Below are 20,431 nucleotides of genomic sequence, written 5' to 3'. Positions count from 1 at the left end.
ATTGTTGGGTTTTTCTCTGTATCTATGAAGCGCCTTGAGGCGACTTTTGTTGTGATTTGGCGCTATATAAATAAAATTGAATTGAATTGAATTGAATTGAATTGAATTGAATTGAATTGAATTGAATTGGTCTGGCTTGCTTAAGATCAAAGTGGACTACAATGTAAAATGAGGCTAATGTCCTTGTCCTACAACTATGCTATGACGGATGTTGCATAGTTTGTCCACCAGAGGGCACTCTGCAACTTCCCATTTGGAAAAGGGTATTTGGAAGACCACAAACAACCAGTTGTCCAGAGCATGAATTAATTTAACATTTTTAGACACATCCCCAATACATCATTTTAAATATAAGAACTGGCTTTATAGTAGGATGAAAATACTGAACTCACAGTGACCAATTTGTCTTTTACAGAGGCAAAACTGCAAAATGAGGCTATTGTGCAAATATTTAAAGACATAACTGCAACAAATGCAGCCAAACCTGCCCATGGTCAGGAGACCATGACCAAATCAAATCCAGGGTTTAAGGGTTTAAGCCTGAGGACATGAATATAAAGAAAATGCTTTTTGCTATTATAGGGTTAAAGAACAGAATTAACACATTTTTATTACAATATTAATTATTGTATTACTACATAGTCACAGTCTGGCTTCAGTCTCTATATACTAGAACACTGAAAATGTTTTAGAAAATTTTACAAAAGTACAGCTTACTTAACTTTGAAAATCTTGTTACATACATTCTTCACTGATTAGGTGCTTTAAATATGTAGCCATGAACTACAGATGAAATTTAGTTTAAACTAACCTGTGGCTAATTTACAGAAATGTTTATTAATGTATATTATCCCTGGTAAAAATAAATAAATAAATAAATAAATAATAATAATTAGAAAATAGAATGCAAAGATCTAATATGGAAAGCCTTAAATTTCTATTCCAAAGATAAATTTTAAATGCATGTTAATACATTGAGATGAAACAGGAAGAGCTATAGCTGCATTGTGAAAAAGTCCCTGGATCATAATTCTGACTCACTGCAAAAACACAAAACTCTGGAGGAACTTGAGAATTAATTCATCTGGATCTATTTTAGAAATACTGTGGCTTACTTTTCTAGAAAAACCTGCATCATATGATATCCTGCTGAACCTGGGCTTCCGCAATTGCAGTCAGCACTGTTATTCAGACTCTTCTCATTCATAAACAAAGCTTTACTCAGTGTCAAACATACAACACCCTCCTTATTCCAACCACTCCTAGCTCCTGCTCATCGCTTGTAGGTGAAAGGCCATCGGCCGTTGAATGGCGAGTAAATTAACCTGCCCCGCCTCCTGACGTCACGTATGTCCCCTGGCTGTGATTGGCTGGTGATTTAATGAGCGCTGCAGAACAGAAACAGAAAAATCCAACACGTACGGCACGCAGCGTGTGTTGAAGTGTGAGCAGAGCTGCTTCACTGAGCCAAGCGGACCCAAAACAAACCAGCAGGACTGCGGCTCAGAAGAAAGATAAGGGAGAGAAGAGCCTCGCACTGAGAGAGATAATCATCCTTATTTATAAAACTGGAAGCTCATTTGATATTTTATTTTGTTGGTTTTTGCACTGCAGCTGATAGCGGATGCATTTTTTCTCCATTATGTAAATTAGATATTTTTATGTGCCTCTTTACACGAGAGTGGACCTTGCGGTTGCATTTCTGCTGAACATTTCTAGATAAGAACAGTGAGGGAGCAGAAGACATGGAGAAAGCACAGGGCTTCTCTCCGGACAGAAACGTCCTCTGCCTGTTTGATGTGGACGGCACTCTGACACCACCGAGAGAGGTGAGCTCGCTTCCCATCTTATTATTATTGTTATTAGTTATGATCAGATTTCATGACAGCTCTCTCCTCTTCTGCCCTCATCATTGACCTCTGATGAGAGGTACCTTACTGTAGAGAACATGGTGTCCTGATGACTTCACGTGCTCTTTCTCACAGTGTTTACTTTCCTTTTGCACTCTTTGCTCCTCCTATACACATACCCAGGTACGGGTCTGCGGGGATGCACATGGGTGTATATCTTCAGTGTTATATTAATGGTGCTCCATGGCGATCTCTGCAACTGACCAATCACAGGGCTGTGATGTAATAGTTGCATCTCGGAGAAAAAAAAAGTGTAGGGCGACACTATGCACTTTAAGATGCAATAAACTCATAACTGTCAACCAGGAGGTTTCAATCCAATGTGAATTCAAACCTGTATTTATTATTTGAGGTGTTTTTTACAATTTAATTACAAAGTTTTTAACCTTTCACAACATCAACTGTGCATCAGAAAGTCCTTCTATCATAAGGTACTGAAGGCAGGCTTCGCCATGCAGCTGCAAAGCCTCTCAGTAAAGTACACATGTTGCTGTGCAGAATAACTGGTAATGCATTGCTCAGCTGGCTTATTGCAGGAAATTTAAAATAACCATTTTTGTTACCAGTTATGTAAGGTTTAATAGGGCCTTTGATTTTTGTATCTGGAGCGTTTGATTTATGCACAGTCTCTTGTTCTTTTGTCTTTGACTTTCTATGCTCAGTTTCATGCAGGATCACTGGTGTGTGTGTGAGTGTGCGTGTGTGCAGGACGTGTCAGTGCCCGGATATTGCATAATGTGGTCTCCTTGGAGTGCAGTTCTTACATTGGGAAACTTTAAATCTGCTCCAAATAAATGACACTACACCTCTTTGCAAGATAGAGAGCTTGTTGTTGATGACGATATGTGTGTCTGTTTAGGTGTGTTTGTGTCATTAAAACATAAAGTGATAATTAAAGTGTGTTTTTCCTGTTTGTAGAAAATCGACCCGGAGCTGGATGAGTTCTTCCAGACTCTGCGTAAGAAGGTGAAGATCGGCATCGTGGGAGGGTCGGACTACTCAAAGATTGCAGAGCAGCTTGGGGAGGGAGATGATGGTGAGTAGATCTCTTCCTGTCTCAGCCACAGACGCTTGTGATTCAGCTCCATCACCCAACATGCCCTGACACAGGCTGCAGGGAGTAGAGCTGAGATTCTGATTAATTCTGGAAATAATTTTGTATTTAAGCCGCAAATTAAACTAAAGCAAGCATCCTTCTAAAAGCAAGACCTGCCATAAATAAATAACAGCGCAAGCTGGTTCGGCCAGTCATTAACTTCATGTGTGTTGCATGTATGTTCACTTCACTTTATGATCTTGTGATTCCCCAAACCAGCAGCCAAAGCACACATTGTAACACGGGCATTGCACCAGCAGCCTCTCAGCTGAGTTCACGCCCAGCTGCTGCAGGCAGGCTGATAACCTGTCTGTCAGTCAATATGAGGTTACCGCTGGAATGCAGCTGCATTGTGCCTAAAAAGAGCTCGGCAGTTTCATTTACCCTGCCAAGTGTGCCAAAGGTGAACCTTCACTTACTTTGTGTTACAATGTCACAGGTAATATTAACGTTGCGTATTTGAAATTTGATACAGCTGTTGTAACTAACATGTTTTTATGCAGTTCTGCATGCTTTTGTTTTACTGGCTTTTGCCTCTGTTAAAGTTATAAAAGCAGCTTTAACACAGGCTCAGCTACAGAGCTTCCTCGTCATTGTCTTAGCGCAGAGTGAGTGTGAAAGTCAGGAGGATTAAACTCGTCTAGCCAGCGTTACATACGCTTTAATCTAAATATAGCAGGTATGTCTTCAGATTAGCGAAGGAGCTGCTCCAAATTTAGTATGTAGGTTAAAGAGAAATAGATGAGCACATTTAGGTACATTTGACCCGTCTCTTTTCTTGCAGTGATACACAAGTTTGATTATGTGTTTGCTGAAAATGGGACAGTGCAGTACAAAGATGGGAAACTCCTCTCAAAACATGTAAGTCCTCCTATACTCAGATACACGTTTTTATGTCCTGATTCAAAAAATAACAGTAACAAGAATACAAGTAGAATTGTAATGAAAGGAAGATTGCACAAAAGCATAAAGAAAGTAATTTGCTGTCATAAACCATGTTGTAAAACTTAGTTTTACTCCATTTGTTTACCCTGGTCTTTTCGTGTATTTTAATCCCTGCAGGCCATTCAAAACCAGATCGGGGAGGAGCTGCTGCAGGACCTGATCAACTTCTGCCTCAGTTACATGGGACTTATCAAACTGCCAAAGAAAAGGTGAGATGGTAAAAAGAGCTCACAAGAATTAGGCTACAAGCTATTTTAACCTAAGGCAGAAAGACAAACCTGAATTCCAGCTTTGCAGGAATGTGAGGTATTTTAGCAATGACCTGAGGCACTGAAGCAAGAGAACACAATTGTGTTGTGATTTCTCATCAAATATGAAGCTATAACAATATGTTTAAACTCAAGTATTATGTCCTGACGATGCCTTTCTGCCGCAGGGGTACATTTATTGAGTTCAGGAACGGAATGATCAACATCTCCCCCATCGGTCGGAGCTGCACGCCAGAGGAGCGAATTGAATTTTCTGAAATCGACAAGGTAAACTTCATTGGCAGAAGTACTTTATTCAGAAGCAAACACCAGTGTATTTATTTATTGTCCCTGTAGGCATTTTAGTAGCAGCAAAACTATGCAGTTAAGCTGCCATTTCTTTGCTACAAAAAAAGGGGGAAAAAGCAATAAAACATTGTAAAAAAAAAAACATCTGAATAACATCTGACTTCCGGGACAAAGTCCTTTTGACAGACGAGACCAAGATTAAGATGTTTGGCCCTAATGCACAGCGTCATGTTTGGCCAAAACGAAACACAGCATATCAGCATGAACACCTTAGACCAACCATTAAACACTAGGGGCGGTGGAAAAAATTGATAAAGCATAGCATTATGATAATTTGTGTGGCAATATTGTACTGATAAGGATACAAGGACAGGTAAATATTTATATTTTATAAATTAAATTAAGACATTCTGGGAATACCTGTGAACAAGACTGAATACTGTGAACATGCACTGCTTTCTAGAGATAACATTAACCGAGCAAACTCGCATTTAATCGGCTGAACTGAAAACTCATCCAACACTGAACACGCTTACCTTGACAAAGCTCTCTGCTAATTCAGATCAACATAAGGGATCAGTATTTCTGCATGAGTAAAAATAGGACAGCAACCTCCTTAAGTCTAAAAAACAATCTCTGGCTGTCTGCTGATCCTTCTACCAAGCACAGTGATAATTAACCTTTGATTTACATTCACAGGACTTAGACTCAGATATTGAGTTCACCATTAACTCCTCTGTATACCAAAGTATTCTAGACTCAAATGCGAAGCCATCTGTTTAAAAGCTAAAGCTTGGTCCAAATTGGGCCATGCAACAGGGCAACGATCCCAAGCACATCAGCAAATCTACAACAGAACGTCTGAAAAAGAAAAGAATGAAGGTGTTGCAATGCAGTGGTGGGACCCTAAGAGAGCTGTGCATAAACAAATATCCACAAATCGCAATGAACTGAATCAATGTTAGAAAAACGAGTCGGACTGAATTCCTCCACAGCTCTTCAAGTTATTGCTGCTAAAGGTGTTTCTACAATCTACTTACTCATGGGGTGCACGAAGTTTTTCACACACTGCATTTGATTTAGTTTTAGATTTAAATAATTTTAGAAGCTGAAGGACCAGATGATTGATTTTAATATGTCCTGACATATGAACCTTAAAATTAAATATCAAATATCAGTCACTGAGAGTTACAGCAAGTCGTGTTACTGTCTCGGTTACAAAGACAAAGGACGTTAAACAATGGCGAGCTTTCAGGACCGCTTAACAAGCTGCCCATTGATGGCTCACAGACACAGGCGATATGGAGGAAGTCGAAGGTTAACTCTTCAGTTACCTGCTAACATTTAAATTACTGCATTCTCTGCTGCATTCATAGAGAAAATGACATGGCTACTGCAGCGGTTTCTGTGAACTTGACAAACTTTTACATTGCAAAAGCACTTTTACTTTGTTTTTGCCATCGAGCTAACTGGGTTGTCATTCCCTCCACAGAGAGAGAAGATCAGAGAGAAATTTGTTGCTGCTCTGAAAAAGGAGTTTGCTGGAAAAGGACTACGGTTTACTAAAGGTGAGAGAGTTGAACCTGAAAGCATCTTCACACCCACTGATAAATATAATAAAGCTCTCTGTAAATCTTCATGCAAGAAAGCTGACATTACTGGGACACACCTCTTGAAGCGATGATTAAAATAGTATGCAACTGATACTTTATCACTCTGATTGTAATTTATTTGTCTTGGTAATCACTTCAGTTATCATCAAAACATCAGCTATTATTTCATACCTGAACCAGCCAAATCAGTTCACCATCATCAGCCTAACACTGGTTCTTTCAGGCTTTGAACTATTTTAAGCGACTCACTCTTCTGGTTTGTCAGACCAGTAAGACCGCCTTTGTTTTTATGTTGTTTTCATGTTCAGTTAAGTCAGTATTCAGCTCAATACCATGTAGTTTAATGACAAACCACATCTATCTGCCTGCTGTATCTTATCTCAGTTTACAAAGAGGCCCCTCTGTCTCCCACCTGTATGCAGTGTCTTGGACCTTGTGCTGTTGATCCGAGGCCTCGGTTAACTATTACACACTCGCTGTTCCCTGTCTTGCTTTATTAAAGTGTGTCAGGGAAGGTGAATCAAATACTTGATGTTTGCTTACGTGCTCCGTGAGGTGTGAACTTCAGCTGGTGATGCATGAAGGCTGCCCACATGCGAGACAGCTGGCCTTGTTTACCCACAGCAAACCTGCTTGTGAACATCCTCGACATGTAGCAGCAAAAGAAGGGATTAGATCTTACTTCCCCAGATAAATGAATAGAAAGATACTGAGCATCAGTGTTGGTCAAGTTACTTGAAAAAAGTAATCAGTAACTAATTACTGATTACTTCCCCAAATAAATAATCTCGTTACTTTACTGATTACTTATTTTCAAAAGTAATTAATTACTTAGTTACTTAGTTACTTTTTAAAAACACGATTTACAACCTGAATAGGTGATAAAGCGATAGATCTTTCAGCCCAATTCTACTTTTTCTACATAATCCATCATACAAAATGTAATCAAATGGAAAAGTCTCTTTTTAAAACTTGTTTTATTAGTTTTAATCTTTTAACTTTATGCATCAAGCAAAAATTTAATTATATGCAACATTCTCTGACTGGAAGAAATTTGTTTAATATTTAAACCTATTTTCTGCACATTCCAGCACATAAAATATTTTTGTGTGTGTGTGTTTACACTCAGTCTTTCAAATAGATGCAAGTAAAACACAGCAGAAAATAAATAAAATCAAAGACTAGCGGTCCTTTTGCTCTATTTTCACCTGTAAAGCAGGAGTGGGGTAGGCGGAGGTTTACCCTGGTGCAGGTGTGCCGCAGCGGTCAGTTGAAGAATCCGCGAGTTTCTCTGTGAATTTCCCATTAAGTCGTTGCGCACTCGGAGCTTGTTTAGGGGTTTTATTCGGTGTAAAAAGAAGTTTTCTTCCCACGCACAACGGACGCTAATATTTTTGTCACTTTTTATGGAATCAAACTCAAAGTAAGGTCAGTACTTCCAAGCTTTAAACACTGCATGCTCATACTCTCTCCCGCACTCGATATATGATCCACTGTTGATCTGCACACAGCTGTTGTCACCAATGTCATTGTCATGAGACATTCTCGCAAAAAAAAATCACGGTTTTAGTAACGCAGTAACGCAGTGTTCCTACGGGAAAGTAACGGTAATCTAATTACCGTTTTTGCAATAGTAAACCCTTACTTTACTCGTTACTTGAAAAAAGTAATCGGATTGCAGTAACGCCTAACGCGTTACTGCCCATCTCTGCTGAGCATATACTTGTATTCTCTTTTGTTTAAAGCAGCTGTGTGTGTTTTATTAATGACACCTAAAGAAACAGGTCAGTCAATCCAGAGGATGTGCAGCGGTGATTTATTAGTTTGTTTTGCTCAGAGTTTATCTTCTTGCAAATGGCTGCTGATATTAGCTGATCTCTGCGATAGGAGTTATATAACTGAGTGACACTCTATCCAATCTGCATTGAGAGTACAGAATGTAAGGGACACTCTGCACACAAACCTTTGACACGAGGTAAACGACACCCTGTGTGTTCTTCAATTAAATAATGCCTGTAGTTTAAAGAGGGCTCTGTTTATATGAGGAAGGCAATTAAGAGGTGGATGTATAACTATTTAGCTGAAGCGGTTGAGTAAGTTTTGATAAAGGTCAGATGTGTACATCTGTGCAGTGTCAGCAGTCATCTGGGGGCAGTTGATGAGGGTGAAGAATGCATGTCGAGGGTTGGAGTGGGTTGATTACAGATGTGACTGAAGAACTGCCGTGTTTAAAGTCTGAGGTTGAAGGTGTTTAGGACAGAGGCGTGTGGAGGGTGTGTGAGGGAAGTAGCACTCTGATTGGTTGGAAGCTTCTCAGCTTTTGTTGTTGTTTTTGAGCTCTAAAGGCTTTAACTGAAAGACAAGACGGCAAAAAAATGTAAGGTATGATGGGGGAAGGATGAGAGAAAGAGGTCCTCCTAAAGGCCTCCGAGCGAGATGTTTCACCCACATTTCACAGTTTAAATGTCACCGGGGTCATTCAAGTCAGCACAGAGCAACGACAGAGCTTCTTCTGTTACATTTAGAGTTTAAAAAAAACTTGAGCTGCAACATAAATCACCCTGCAGCCATGATAATATCTCTGCTCCCTTTTCTGTGACTCTTTAAACACAGAAAAGTGCTCAGCGCTGTTTCGACAAAGATTAACGTACACAAGTGTGTTTTGGGGACACATTCCTTTTCCTAGTATGGTGTTTCCTCTGCCAACAAAGTTCCTAGAAAAACACTGCTGTATGTTGTCAGTAAGAAGCCAAAAGTTATTTTTTTTACTTTATAATACAAGCTATTCTTTGAAGCTATCTTTCGCGAAACACACAGTGTACATTTAAAGTCTGAGTCATTATAATGACAGCCATGTTAATTGTCATTATCTCCTCTTAGGTGGCCTCATCAGCTTTGACATTTTCCCAGAGGGCTGGGACAAGAGACTCTGTTTAGAGGTGCTGGAGAGGGAAGGCTTGGATGCCATCTACTTTTTTGGCAATGAGACCTCAGATGTAAGTTCAGTCATAAACGGTTAAAAAGCAGGAATGTTCTGGAGACTACAACACCCCAACTGTATGTGATTGTGAAATAGCTCATTGATTGGCCAGTCAGGCTTTCATTTTTCATATTTTGTAAAGCTGGATCTGTGCTTTGGCATGTTGAAGACAATTGTGAAAAACTCTTCACATGGTCACAACTCATCAGCCACAGTGTAACCACTCTCTAAATAAGGCCTTGTTGTACCTCTTGTTTTCCTATGATGACCATAATTTATAAAATGAATGTTTATTCTATTAAAAATGACTTCAAACTATAACTTGCTAGGGAAGTGTTTATGATTTCTATCCAGTCTGACTTGTTTTAGCTAACAGAGAAGTCCTCCCCCTTCTGGCCGTTAGAAAGAATGCTGGTCTAAAGGTTTAAATCTGACTTGCTTTGCAGTTTCAGTAAGCCTGTTTATGTTTTTCCTAGATGTTTTCATTTATGAGCAATTGCATATCTAGTAGAAGTGCAGAAATTTGACAAAGTGACTTCCTGGATTAATAGCATTAGATTCTACATGTACTGGCCACTTCATTAGGTACAGGTCAGAATGGGGAAGAAGTGACTTTGAACGTGCCGTCGTTGTTGATGTCAGATGGCCTAATGTGAGCGTTTACACAGAAAAATAGAAAATATCAAGCGGGCTACAGAAGCAGAAGATTTGTTGTAAACAGCATGAAGCATCCTGCCTTATGACAGTGGTTCAAGCTGCTGGTGGTGTAATGGTGTGTGTACCAACTGAGCATCATTTAAACACATCAGCCTATCTGACTATGTTCATCCCTCGTACCATCTGACAAATTTTCAGCAACTGTCTGATGCTATCATGTTGATTTGGACCAAAATCTCTCTTTAAATCAGTTTGATAAGTTTTGATCAAAATTCATTTTTACCATATTTGACAGAAATAACGCAAGACGTATAACTTAGTTTTCTCTATGAGAATGTAAAAGGGTGTAGATGTGGAGAGAAACAATAGCACTGCACTTCTGGGAAACCCTGGAAAGACTCCTGCTTGTTAAGTGTCCATTCAGTTGTTTTGCAATCTCAGTCCAAAGGTCCCAGAATAATCAGGCCTCAGCCAAATGAAGATTTATCTGTTTTTTATGGTTTGTTTTGCTCAGAGAGAACAAAACAAGCCAAACCAGACGGCACTAATCTAATGGTTTTTCTTTTCTCTGTGCAGGGAGGAAACGACTACGAAATTTTCAACGACCCACGGACCATCGGCTTCACGGTCTACTCTCCAGAGGACACAGCTCGGCTCTGTCGGGAGCTTTTCTTTGACACTTTACCACATGAGTCCTGATGTCCCGAACTGCCCCCTTTCTCCTCAAGCCCCGTCTGAACACGAGTCTGTGGCCGTCTGCTGGCGAGCCCAGGCTGTTTTAAACTGATGAAAGGTACCAATACCGATCTCTCCATGTTTTTAATATTTCTACTAAATTTAAATGGACTGAAGCGGGGTGAATGAGCTACACCTGTTCGGAAAGTCGCAGTTCTTTTTTTGTTTTTTTTTGGGTTTTTTTAAAGAAGGGACGTTGACGAGGGAAGTGGTACATGTGCGGAGGACTGTGCCCGGAGATGTGCTCTGACCGGAGAGTCGCATTACTGTGACGTGTTATCACATTCACTTTGAGAGATTGTAACACTTGATGCAGTTTTTTTTAAAAATGTAAGACTCCAGACTGATGACTTGCACTAATGCTGACATAATTTTTGCCAATAATTGGTATTGTTTTTTAACTCTGCTGATGGAGGCGAGCAGTGTGAGAGACTGACATTAAACAGGTGATTTATGGGATTTTCTATGAAAACGAGATTGGAATTAAGGGCCTTTTTTAGATCTCAAGTCGAGGATACAGAGGAATCATTCCAGATGTTTTTAATGTCTGAACTGTACGTGTTTGACTGTTTTACCATGTGATCACAGGAACATTGGATTTTAGTTTTAACTTCTTTAACAGAAAGAAGCTTGCTGCCATTTCTCATTCTGCTTCTCAAAGCTTTATAAATCACATCCAAGGGAAGGTTCTAAAGATTCTTTACTGTAATCAGTGAATTAAGCTACTGTCATTGTATACTTATGTGGCTCAATATGGAAACTTTTTCTTACAAACTGTGCTTTTGCCTGCATGTGATACGCGTGACTGCATCTGCTGATGGTTTTCCAGTTGTACGACATTATCAACAGCTGCTTAAAGTGGAACATTCAGGCTCATTTCCAGCTGCTTATATTTATTCTTTGACTCATGCTGATCAAACTAGGCTTTATTTATCCTACATTGAGCCTTGCTGCAGATCGTCCTCTGTCTGAAACAAGCCACTTTAGCTCCTCTCCTCTTATGCAAGCTTTCTTCTGATTGGCTGCTTGTCCTAAACCAAAGGTTTGAGAACAACAGGAGAGAGTTGGGTTCTGAGGATATCAGTAGATGGAGCCGATATTGGAAAAAACTCAGTGAAACTAAGGTTTTAGAGCAGTCTGAAGCCTGAGGTGTTCATTGTTATGATCCAATGTTGTCAGTGTTTGTTTTATGTGTGACTCCTCCCACCAGAGGATGGCTGTGGGTTTTTTCCTCTCTCTCTTAGGAGGTGGACACCTGGGTGTGCCTGCTGAGTAGTTGGGTGGAGTCTCTTCCTGTCCTTGGATTGGATAATTGGTTAATCACCTCCAGTACTTAACTACCGGATGACAGCCACCTGGTCCCCTCTCTACTAGCTGCCACCATCCAACAAAGAGCATGTGTTTTTGATTTGTTGCTGTGTAGAGTGTCTGTGCCCAGTGATTTGCAAGTATAACCCTGTGTGTGTGTGTGTGTCTGGTGTTAGTATCTTAATTTTGTAAATAGCTGTAAATAGATTTGTAAAGTAGCAATTGTGTATTTTGTTCACCTTGTATATATTCTTCACTGCAGCAGCCTAGTAGGTGTGAGAAGCCATTTTTGTTGATTAAGTTTTCTCCTGTTTTTCATTTAGAAAGTTAGGTAAGTGATTGTCTTTTGTTTGGTTTTCATTTTGTGTAGGAAAGCGTAGGGACCATTAGGGAGTTTTGTTTGTTATTTTTGGCACTGCTCACTGCTGAAGCAAATAAATGGCTGCTTAGCACTTTAAAAGATACTACTGTTTGTGTTCTTTCTTGGGTGGTGCGTGAGTGGGGCCAATTTCTTGTTGCGTTCAATACACGCCTAGACAAAGAACGTAACATCATTCATATACAAGCATAATAGGTCCTCTTTAACCTCCTAGGACCTGGCGTCCACATATGTGGACATCACATTTTGGGTTATTTAGACCAAAATACTCAATTTTGCTCTACAAGGGCCTGATATCCACTTACGAGGACATTATACTGCTACTGTTCTGTCAAAATTTTAAACAAATATCCTCATATGTGGCTCTTATTTTTCTTAAAAACAAAAATAAGGTAAAAAAAAATCTGGTAATTCTTTGTTTTTACATTCATCGGGCCCCAATATGCCCAAATATCAAAGAGAAATTAAAAATCATGCTGTAGAAGAGTTCGGGTCTTAGGAGGTTAAAGTGTTTCAAAAAATGCCTTTTAATCATGTTTAAAATGGGTTGGCATCATTTTTCAGTCACATCTGTTATTGGTTTGAAAAAAATCATCGTACGTCATGGATCATTGATGCGAATATGTGGATTTTAGTAAGTCATATATGGAACATATCTGTTTCTGACTGTAAGCACTCCTTCAACCTGAAAGACTACAGGGGTTGTGTAGACTGACATGCACATCTGGATATGAGCCTGTAAACTGACTGTAAGATTGGTAACATATGGATGAAAATAAACTGTATTAAATGTTTATTCATTTTCTGTTCAGTGTGATGTTGTCTAAGGACCTCAATGTGTTTTCCAGTAAATCTTTATTGAAAATCAAAGTGTGCAAGAATCACTTGTCTACTTGTTTCTCCAGTCAGAGCTCTCTGTTGGTGTTGTTGTTTTTCTCAGCTATTTTACATGTGAAGAACTTCAGGCTGACACAAACTTTCTCTGTAATCTTGTCACGATTCCTTTCCTGGGTGTGCTTACACTGCAGAGACAAAAAGTCCAGCTCCACCTCTCTGTGGTTGAATTTGAGACTGAAGCCAGAAACAAAGCCAGATTGGGACAGTGGCCCTTCAGTAAACAGCCTTTTGCCTGTCTTTCTATACCCAGTCACTAGATGGCCTCTGACTTAGAGCTGTAAGATTGTCATTTTATTCATGCTTTTTGTTGCAACTCTTTTTCTCGCTTCCTCCTTCTTTGTTGTCAACTTCTTTGACTGTTGTCAGCTGATTATTGTGTGATAAGCCCCTATTCCTGCACATGATCCACATCCTGCCTTCCACCCTGACCACCACGCTTTCCTCCCACTGACTGGACATGTTCAAGTTGTCCTGTCCACCAATCAAGCTGCAAACATCATCACTGCACTGGCTGACTGTCCACTACGACCCTGCACTGAATGGTGGATGAATGGATGGATTATAATATCAGGCTGTACTTGTTAATACTTGGTTTTATATTGAATATATCTCAAACAAACCTTAATAATTTCTTTTCTAATTAAAAACCCATTAAACCATTGAATATTATATTTCATGTAACTAACTGTGCATGAAATAGTTACCATAGAGGCTTGTTACTCATACAGGACATACTCACATTTAAAATGGTCTCAAAGAGAACTTCTATTGTTTTAGAAGCAAAATTAATCAGTCTCTAATAAACTGTTTAAGGGAAAAAAATCACCTTTTTCCTTGTTTACTTATGTGATTTTTTTATCAGTGCTTATTTCTTATACATATTATTAGCTTAACAGTTTAAAACAAGACTCTCCAGCAGCTACATCCACAAAAAACAGCCATTTCCTCTGCAAGCCGTCTACCACACAAGCTGCCTGAGTTGCAGTGGTCAAGCATTTTTCAAAATAGACACACCTTCCAAGAGTCAAGTGAATCATAACCTGCTTTAATGTTCTTTCAAGGCTCAGTAGAAATGATGACTAGGATTACCACAATGGTGGCTCGTCTACAGAAAGACAAAAACACCAATTAATGAAGTAAAATTTCACAATGAAAAAACAAAAAAATCAGGCAGTGACACTGACAGAAAGACAGAGACTCAGTGGAACGCATAAAATGATTTACAGTACAGTTTTCAACCTGAAGAACAACAATATGACAATATGCACTATTGGCACCCAGCTCTGCAACTCTGCAGTCAAGTTGGTTGCAGCCCGTTCTCGCTCTCATGGCGTCTAATACTCCCGTTTTGGTAAAGCCACCGGCGTCTCCAATTACACACACGGTGGCCTTTTAGGTTTAGACATTAGGTGTGTCACATTTTTTCCCATCTTTCAGGATTTATTTTTCACATTTTTGCATTTGTTAGTTAGTACAGTGAAAGGAAAGTGGTGAAATAATTAGGCCTGAAAACTAAAATCATCCAGCAAAAACCAAGTAAACCACATTTCAAAGTGTTAAGCTCTCAAACAGGAAGCAAACAAACAAATCCTGGCTAACTATCTTCTGAGTTGCAGCACCACCAACCCTGCAACCTCCTCATGTGGACTTTAAAAGAGGACCATTAACTTGCAGCATGCACAGATGCCACAGGCAGTGTGTTGAGGTCCAGACATCAAAGGACATCTTATGCATAATTTGGCAACACAAGCCGCATCTGAGAGAACAGCAGGATTTGACGCTCTGGGATGAGAACGCATTGGTAGTTCACAATCACAATGACTCAGTAAATCACACACATATATATTTCTATGAATAGAAAACAAAATGTACACACAAGTAATCCATGGCTCCAGATCCTTTGACGAAAGGATTTTTTTAAAAACAAACTAAGACAAATGTCTCAAGTACCGCTGCAGTTTTTGTATTGAAAGTTTCTTAAGTGCAACTTTTAACTGCATTATTTGAAAAACAAAGCCTGTAGTCTGACATACAGACGCACAGACAAACCAACAAGCGAACGATAAAATGAAGCGACCACAAACAAGACAATACAGTAAAAGATGGTTATTCTTAAAGGAAACTCTTGCAGTAACCTGTATATATTTCATATTTTTGAAATGTTAATGTTTGAGCTTGTCTGCCTCGGTCTCCCATCACAACAGACAACATTTAAAAGTTTACTCTAACATTGACAATAACACAGAAGAACATTTCCCTCTCAGTTGTGTGTCTTAAAATGGTGATCTGAAACAAAAAAGGAGGTCCTGTCATGGGTGCAAATATGGAAGTAGCTACTGTAAGATTTGTAGGGATTTCGTTTTTGTGGGTTTTTAATGCTAAACCAGTTTTAACTTCTTTATCTCAGAAACAGAGTGCTTTAGATCTTTTCAGACTTAATACTCTTAATATTTTTTTTAAATATTTTAACACATTGAATATGAAGTTCCTACTCATCTGTTCAAAGTTGGACATGTGAGTATGTTGTGATAAGTGATCTGACCCAGACATGTGATCCCTGAAACTTTGTTGAGCTGCTATCAGGGGAAGTAAAACCGAATCCAGCCTGTTGTTCAACTTTCTCTCCTCAGTTTACTCCTCACTTATGCCAGTTTTCAGAATAATATAACAGCATGATGTATTTTGTACTTTTTCATCCTTTACAGACCCATCCTTTCAAAGCTCTCACAGGTCAGTTTACAATCCCAAACAAAATTCATGAGAGCAGTGGACACTTTTGAACAGGATATGTCAGCTCTGTAGGGTAGACACAACAACAACTTCATTATTGACTCTTATTAACACCGGGCATGTTTTCTGTGAAAGGAAAACCTTTAAAAAAAAAGTGTCAGTCCCAGAGCACCTCTTTCAGCGCACACCAAATCCAGTCCAGTGCAGCCCAACAGGCCCACAGCTCTCTCCCTACGAGCTGATGATCTGCCCAGACCAGGTCTCATGTTTCGTTCCTGGCTTGAGGTGTGTGATCTTCACCTCCACCGCCTGCACCTTCAGGTTTTTGGGTGGGACCCGGCATACTTTGTATGTGACTTCATCTCCCTCGACTGGGACGTATTCCCCCTCGATGCTGAAACGTAGAAAATTCAGGACAATGAAACAGAATTAGAGTGTTTTGCTTTGCAATGAGGATAAAAGCTGACAGGAACACAGAGTGAGGGAAATAATTATTTGATCCACGCCGGAATTTGTAAGTTTGCTTGCTTACAAAAAACAAAGTCTCTAATTTATATGGTAGATTCAATGGAAAATGAAGCAACAAAAGAAATCCAGGAAAAAAGAACAGATTACATGAAAGTTATCAAATGATTTGCATGCCATTGAGTAATAATGAGTATTTGATCCTCAAGCAAAACATGACCTAGCATGTGGTGGGGAAATCTTTGTTGGTTAGCACAGCGGTAGGACGTTTCACGGTCACCAGGTTTGCACACATCTCATGAGGGATTTGCTACTTCTCTTTACTACTACTCCTATGTTACTCTTTACAGAAACTCTAAGTCTTTTCTTTGCTGTTGCTTGGCAACTTAAATCACCAGCTCCCTCCACAGATTTTCTATAAGATTGAAGTCTGGAGACTAGTTTGGCCACTCCACTGTTTCTTCTTTAGCTTCTCCTTTGTTGGTATGTTTTGGGTCAGTGTCATGTTAGAAGACCCATCCACGACCCATCAGTGTTCTGCCTGAGGGAGGGAGGATTACAGTACATTGCCACATCTATTAGTTCCTGAACGAACTGAACCTGTCCTGTACTCTTAGCAGAAAAATAGCCTCAAAGCATAATGTCTCCACCTTTGTGCTTGGCTTTGGGGATGGTGTTCTTTGACTTATACTCAGTATTTCTCTTTGTCCATGCGGGTCAAGTTCGAGACCCACCATGGGTCCAAAACTTGACCCATCATGGAGCTAGATTTTGCTTTCACCTAACCATAATCCTTTATCCTAATCCTTCTCTGAGTTATTTAGGTGTTCATTGTGAAAATGAGTACAGAGATGTTTGCTCAGTTCTTCCTGTCCTTCCTGTGCAGTTGACACAGCAGATCCGCTATTTTTTATTCAGCTAACACAACATATTAGTCTGCTGTGCGTTCAGCTTTATTTCCACTCACTCTGAGATGTGAACAAAGATGTCTTCACCGCCGTGGGAAGGTTGGATGAAACCGTGACCTTGTGACCTGGAGAAGTTCTTACATACTCCTTTAAAAACTGGACCTGAGTGAGCGCGCACAGTGCTGTGGACAGAAAGAGGAAGGCAATGAAATCGCTTACATCAACAATAAAATAGGCTTTTTATAGTCCAAAAGCTGTTCTGTTCCTCCAGCGGAGAGTAAACAAACAAGACAAAAAGCAGTTTGGAACAATGCTTATGTGATACATTTAATGGGTCACACTCTTTCAGCCTGACAAATGCAGGCGTGGGATAACAGAGAGAAGCATTTAACAAGGAGGTGAGAAAAGCAGATGAAGTGCTGATGAAATCTGCTCCCACACACACTCCCTCACAACGTCACAGCGCAACGACAGCAGAGACGAGAGCACTAATCTGCTGAGGCACAATCGTCCCATGATGTGTCAGTCCTTGACACATTCTGAGTAAAAATACTACAATTTAAAATTACTCTGTAGCAGGTAAAAGTACTCAGCAACCTGGGGTAACCTGTCGGTCAATGTTGGATCAGATAGTTTAATGTTGCTGCTGTATTGAGTCAAGGTGGAACTACATTAAACTATTTTATATACCTTTAATTAGCAGAGTGTTATGTTTTATCACTTTATCATGTGTTTTCTATCTAAAACTTCACCAACAAGCAGCTTAACCAGCAATTAACTTCTTTATGACCCTTCGAAAATCTATTACACCAAAAAGATCAAGTGTTTGTATCATACACTTAACACTAAACTTAATGCCTAACTTAAGCATACTTAAGTTAAAGCATACTTAAGTTTAAGCAGTATCTTAATTGCCCGTTGGGGATAAATAAAGTCTCTCTGATTCTGATTATTCTCTTAAATGTAAACCAAGCATTTTTTTTAAAAAAAGTAAGAGATGGAAACATTGAAGTAAGATGCAAGTGCATGAGAACTTTTCATCTCTCACGGCTTTGTAAATAATCTAATGATACGTACGCAGAGTATGTGCGGGTGCGTTTGGTCGGCAGTGGGCTGGGCAGTTCTCGCGGCAGGGGCTGCTCCCTTCCTTCCTTCCAAACCCGGCTCCTCTCGCTCAAGAAGGGGAAGGACAGGGTGACAGAGCTGCTGGGGGAACGCAGAGGGGTCCCAGAGGGCGATGTGAGACTGGGGTCCGCCATGTCAGACGTGATAAAGAAGAGGACGATTTAGGGGTGGGGGGATGTTGTAGATGTAGCTGCTGACACTGCTGTCTGTCTTCCTGTGTATCTGTTAGCCCGCCTCAGTTTGGGAAACAGGTCTGGGGGAAATTCAGGTCAGCGCTGTTGCCTCAGGTCTGTTAAGAGGACTAGCTGTGAGGAACAGAGAGCAAGAGAGACCAGGGAGATCAAGGAGCTGTCATATTTTGGCCTGATGGTTGAAGCCAAAAACCACAAACAATTCAAAGAACTAGATCCAAATGTATGTCTTCATAGATAGATAGATGAAGGAGAAGAGTTATTGTGCAAGCAAGTAGCATAAACCGCGTTAATTAATGGGAGATTTGTCACTGACAGATTAATAAGATGAGCAATGCAACTGGATGCCAACATCTCACATTTTTAAATCCTTAGCAGAGGTCCTATAGTGCAGATGTATAAGACATGGCACATGATGACACAGTTAAAGCTCAGTTCTTCCTTTCAGGTTAAGAAGAGTCACTAAAAGCATTATTTAGCTGTTTCTGTGTTTGGATAAGTGCATAAACTCATTTTGGGATTACCTCTTAGCAAATATCGATTATATTCAACTTACAGCTACCTGAATTCCACTTCCAATCAATGTATCAGTGTACCAGTATCAGCTATCAGTATCTATCTATCTATCTATCTATCTAGTTTACTCAACTAAAACTAATAACATGGTCCTGAAAACTAACATCATAGCCTATATTTCATATAAGCTAGGTAGGATATAGCGTGTGTGTGTGTGTGTGTGTGTGGGGGGGGGGGGGGGGGGGTGTATTTTTCTTTACGCCCACTCATCTGATGATGCAGGCACGCTTCGTGACGTCAAAACAGCTGCAGAAGTCCGCGGAGAGTGGCGCGTTCGTGACGTCAGTGTAATCCCAGAGGACTAACATAATAGAAGGCCCATTATACTAGCACCTGATATGGCAGTCTGCATGCAAATAAATAAATAAATTAAATTAAATTTAAAGAAAAGCAGCCCTCTGCGTGAATGATAGGTGACTTTTAAGGTGTTTATCACAGAGGGGGGAAAGAAATGAAGCGACAGTTTTCACTTTTACCCACATGCAACAGCTGGAGAACATCTGAATGACAAAATGAATCAAGCAAAAAGAATTTAAATGGAAAGGCCTGACTGATTGCGGAGTCTGTCCTCAGAAAATCCACTAGTATACACTTTACAACCGGATAAACTGTCGTTTCCTTTGTGTTCGTTTTTCATAGCATAAAGAAACATTTTCCTCGACTCACACCTGCAAGTGTGCAATTTCTGCGAAAAATAAGCGGATAAAGCGCTCTGTGTAAGTTGGAACAAAAGCAGGGTGAAAAGTGGCTTCGTCAACAGTCAGAGAGACGACGGAAGGCGACCGATCCTCCACACAATCAGGAAAACACACATCAAGCCTGTCTTTTTCTGATCCAGCTCTGACTGTCAATCAGGCGTGCAAAGAATACAGTACGTCCCGATCCAAGCACAAAGACACACTGACACACACACCCTCTCTGCTGGCACTTACACACGCATGCATTCCCAGAAATGATACTTACTGCATCTGTTCCGTTAGTATCCTGAGGACGGTCGGGGAGTGAGTGCGTGTGTTTTAAGTCAGTGCGTGTTATATAACGAGTAATTAAATAAATAAGCCAAATCCGCGCAGATCGACGGAAAACCCTGATGTGACGAAGAGAGAGGCGGGGGGAGTGTAGGGGGGGGGGGTGCTGGTGAGTCTGCGCAGCTGGCGGAGATTCCGATGCCGTGATCTGACTCTGTGTGGGAGAGAAAATGACTTCCCTCATTCCTTGACTTCCATGCCAGCCTCGTGTGGTGAAGGCTGGTTTCACCGTGTATGTCGTTTATGCTCTGCTACTGACGGCTTTGCATTTATAGATTTATATTGATGACTGCTGACAGAGTCAGAATGCAAAAATGAGCTCGTGTTCACA

General features: G+C 40.2%; 2 protein-coding genes across 3 annotated transcripts; one reads left to right on the top strand and one right to left on the bottom strand.

Annotated features, from left to right (window-relative positions):
* The first annotated feature begins 1,397 nt into the window (after window positions 1-1,397).
* Window positions 1,398-13,050, top strand: pmm1 (phosphomannomutase 1). Of its 2 annotated transcripts, XM_084926582.1 has the most exons (8): window positions 1,400-1,829; window positions 2,829-2,946; window positions 3,791-3,867; window positions 4,069-4,160; window positions 4,388-4,487; window positions 6,001-6,076; window positions 9,002-9,117; window positions 10,335-13,050. In XM_084926582.1, the coding sequence occupies exons 1-8, from the start codon at window positions 1,746-1,748 to the stop codon at window positions 10,455-10,457; spliced, it is 786 nt and encodes a 261-aa protein (XP_084782708.1). In that variant the 5' UTR covers window positions 1,400-1,745; the 3' UTR covers window positions 10,458-13,050. The 2 variants fall into 2 exon arrangements, with proteins under 2 accessions (XP_084782710.1, XP_084782708.1); XM_084926584.1 differs by lacking the exon at window positions 9,002-9,117 and having other exon boundaries at window positions 1,398-1,829.
* Window positions 13,051-14,101: 1,051 nt separating this feature from the next.
* On the bottom strand, window positions 14,102-20,211 carry csdc2b (cold shock domain containing C2, RNA binding b). The gene is made up of 4 exons (XM_084926586.1): window positions 20,036-20,211; window positions 18,258-18,610; window positions 17,240-17,362; window positions 14,102-16,201 (listed from the first exon to the last, which is right to left on the bottom strand). Exons 2-4 carry the CDS (start codon window positions 18,437-18,439, stop codon window positions 16,039-16,041), a joined length of 468 nt encoding a protein of 155 aa, XP_084782712.1. The 5' UTR covers window positions 18,440-18,610; window positions 20,036-20,211; the 3' UTR covers window positions 14,102-16,038.
* Between the last annotated feature and the right edge of the window lie 220 nt (window positions 20,212-20,431).

The sequence above is a fragment of the Perissodus microlepis genome, chromosome 4 (genome assembly GCF_051167445.1).
Source record: "Perissodus microlepis isolate ML-2025 ecotype Zambia chromosome 4, ASM5116744v1, whole genome shotgun sequence".
NCBI classification, from domain to species: domain Eukaryota; kingdom Metazoa; phylum Chordata; class Actinopteri; order Cichliformes; family Cichlidae; genus Perissodus; species Perissodus microlepis.
The sequence above is the reverse complement of the archived record's forward strand: the minus strand, read 5'-3'. Positions and strand labels throughout refer to the sequence as shown.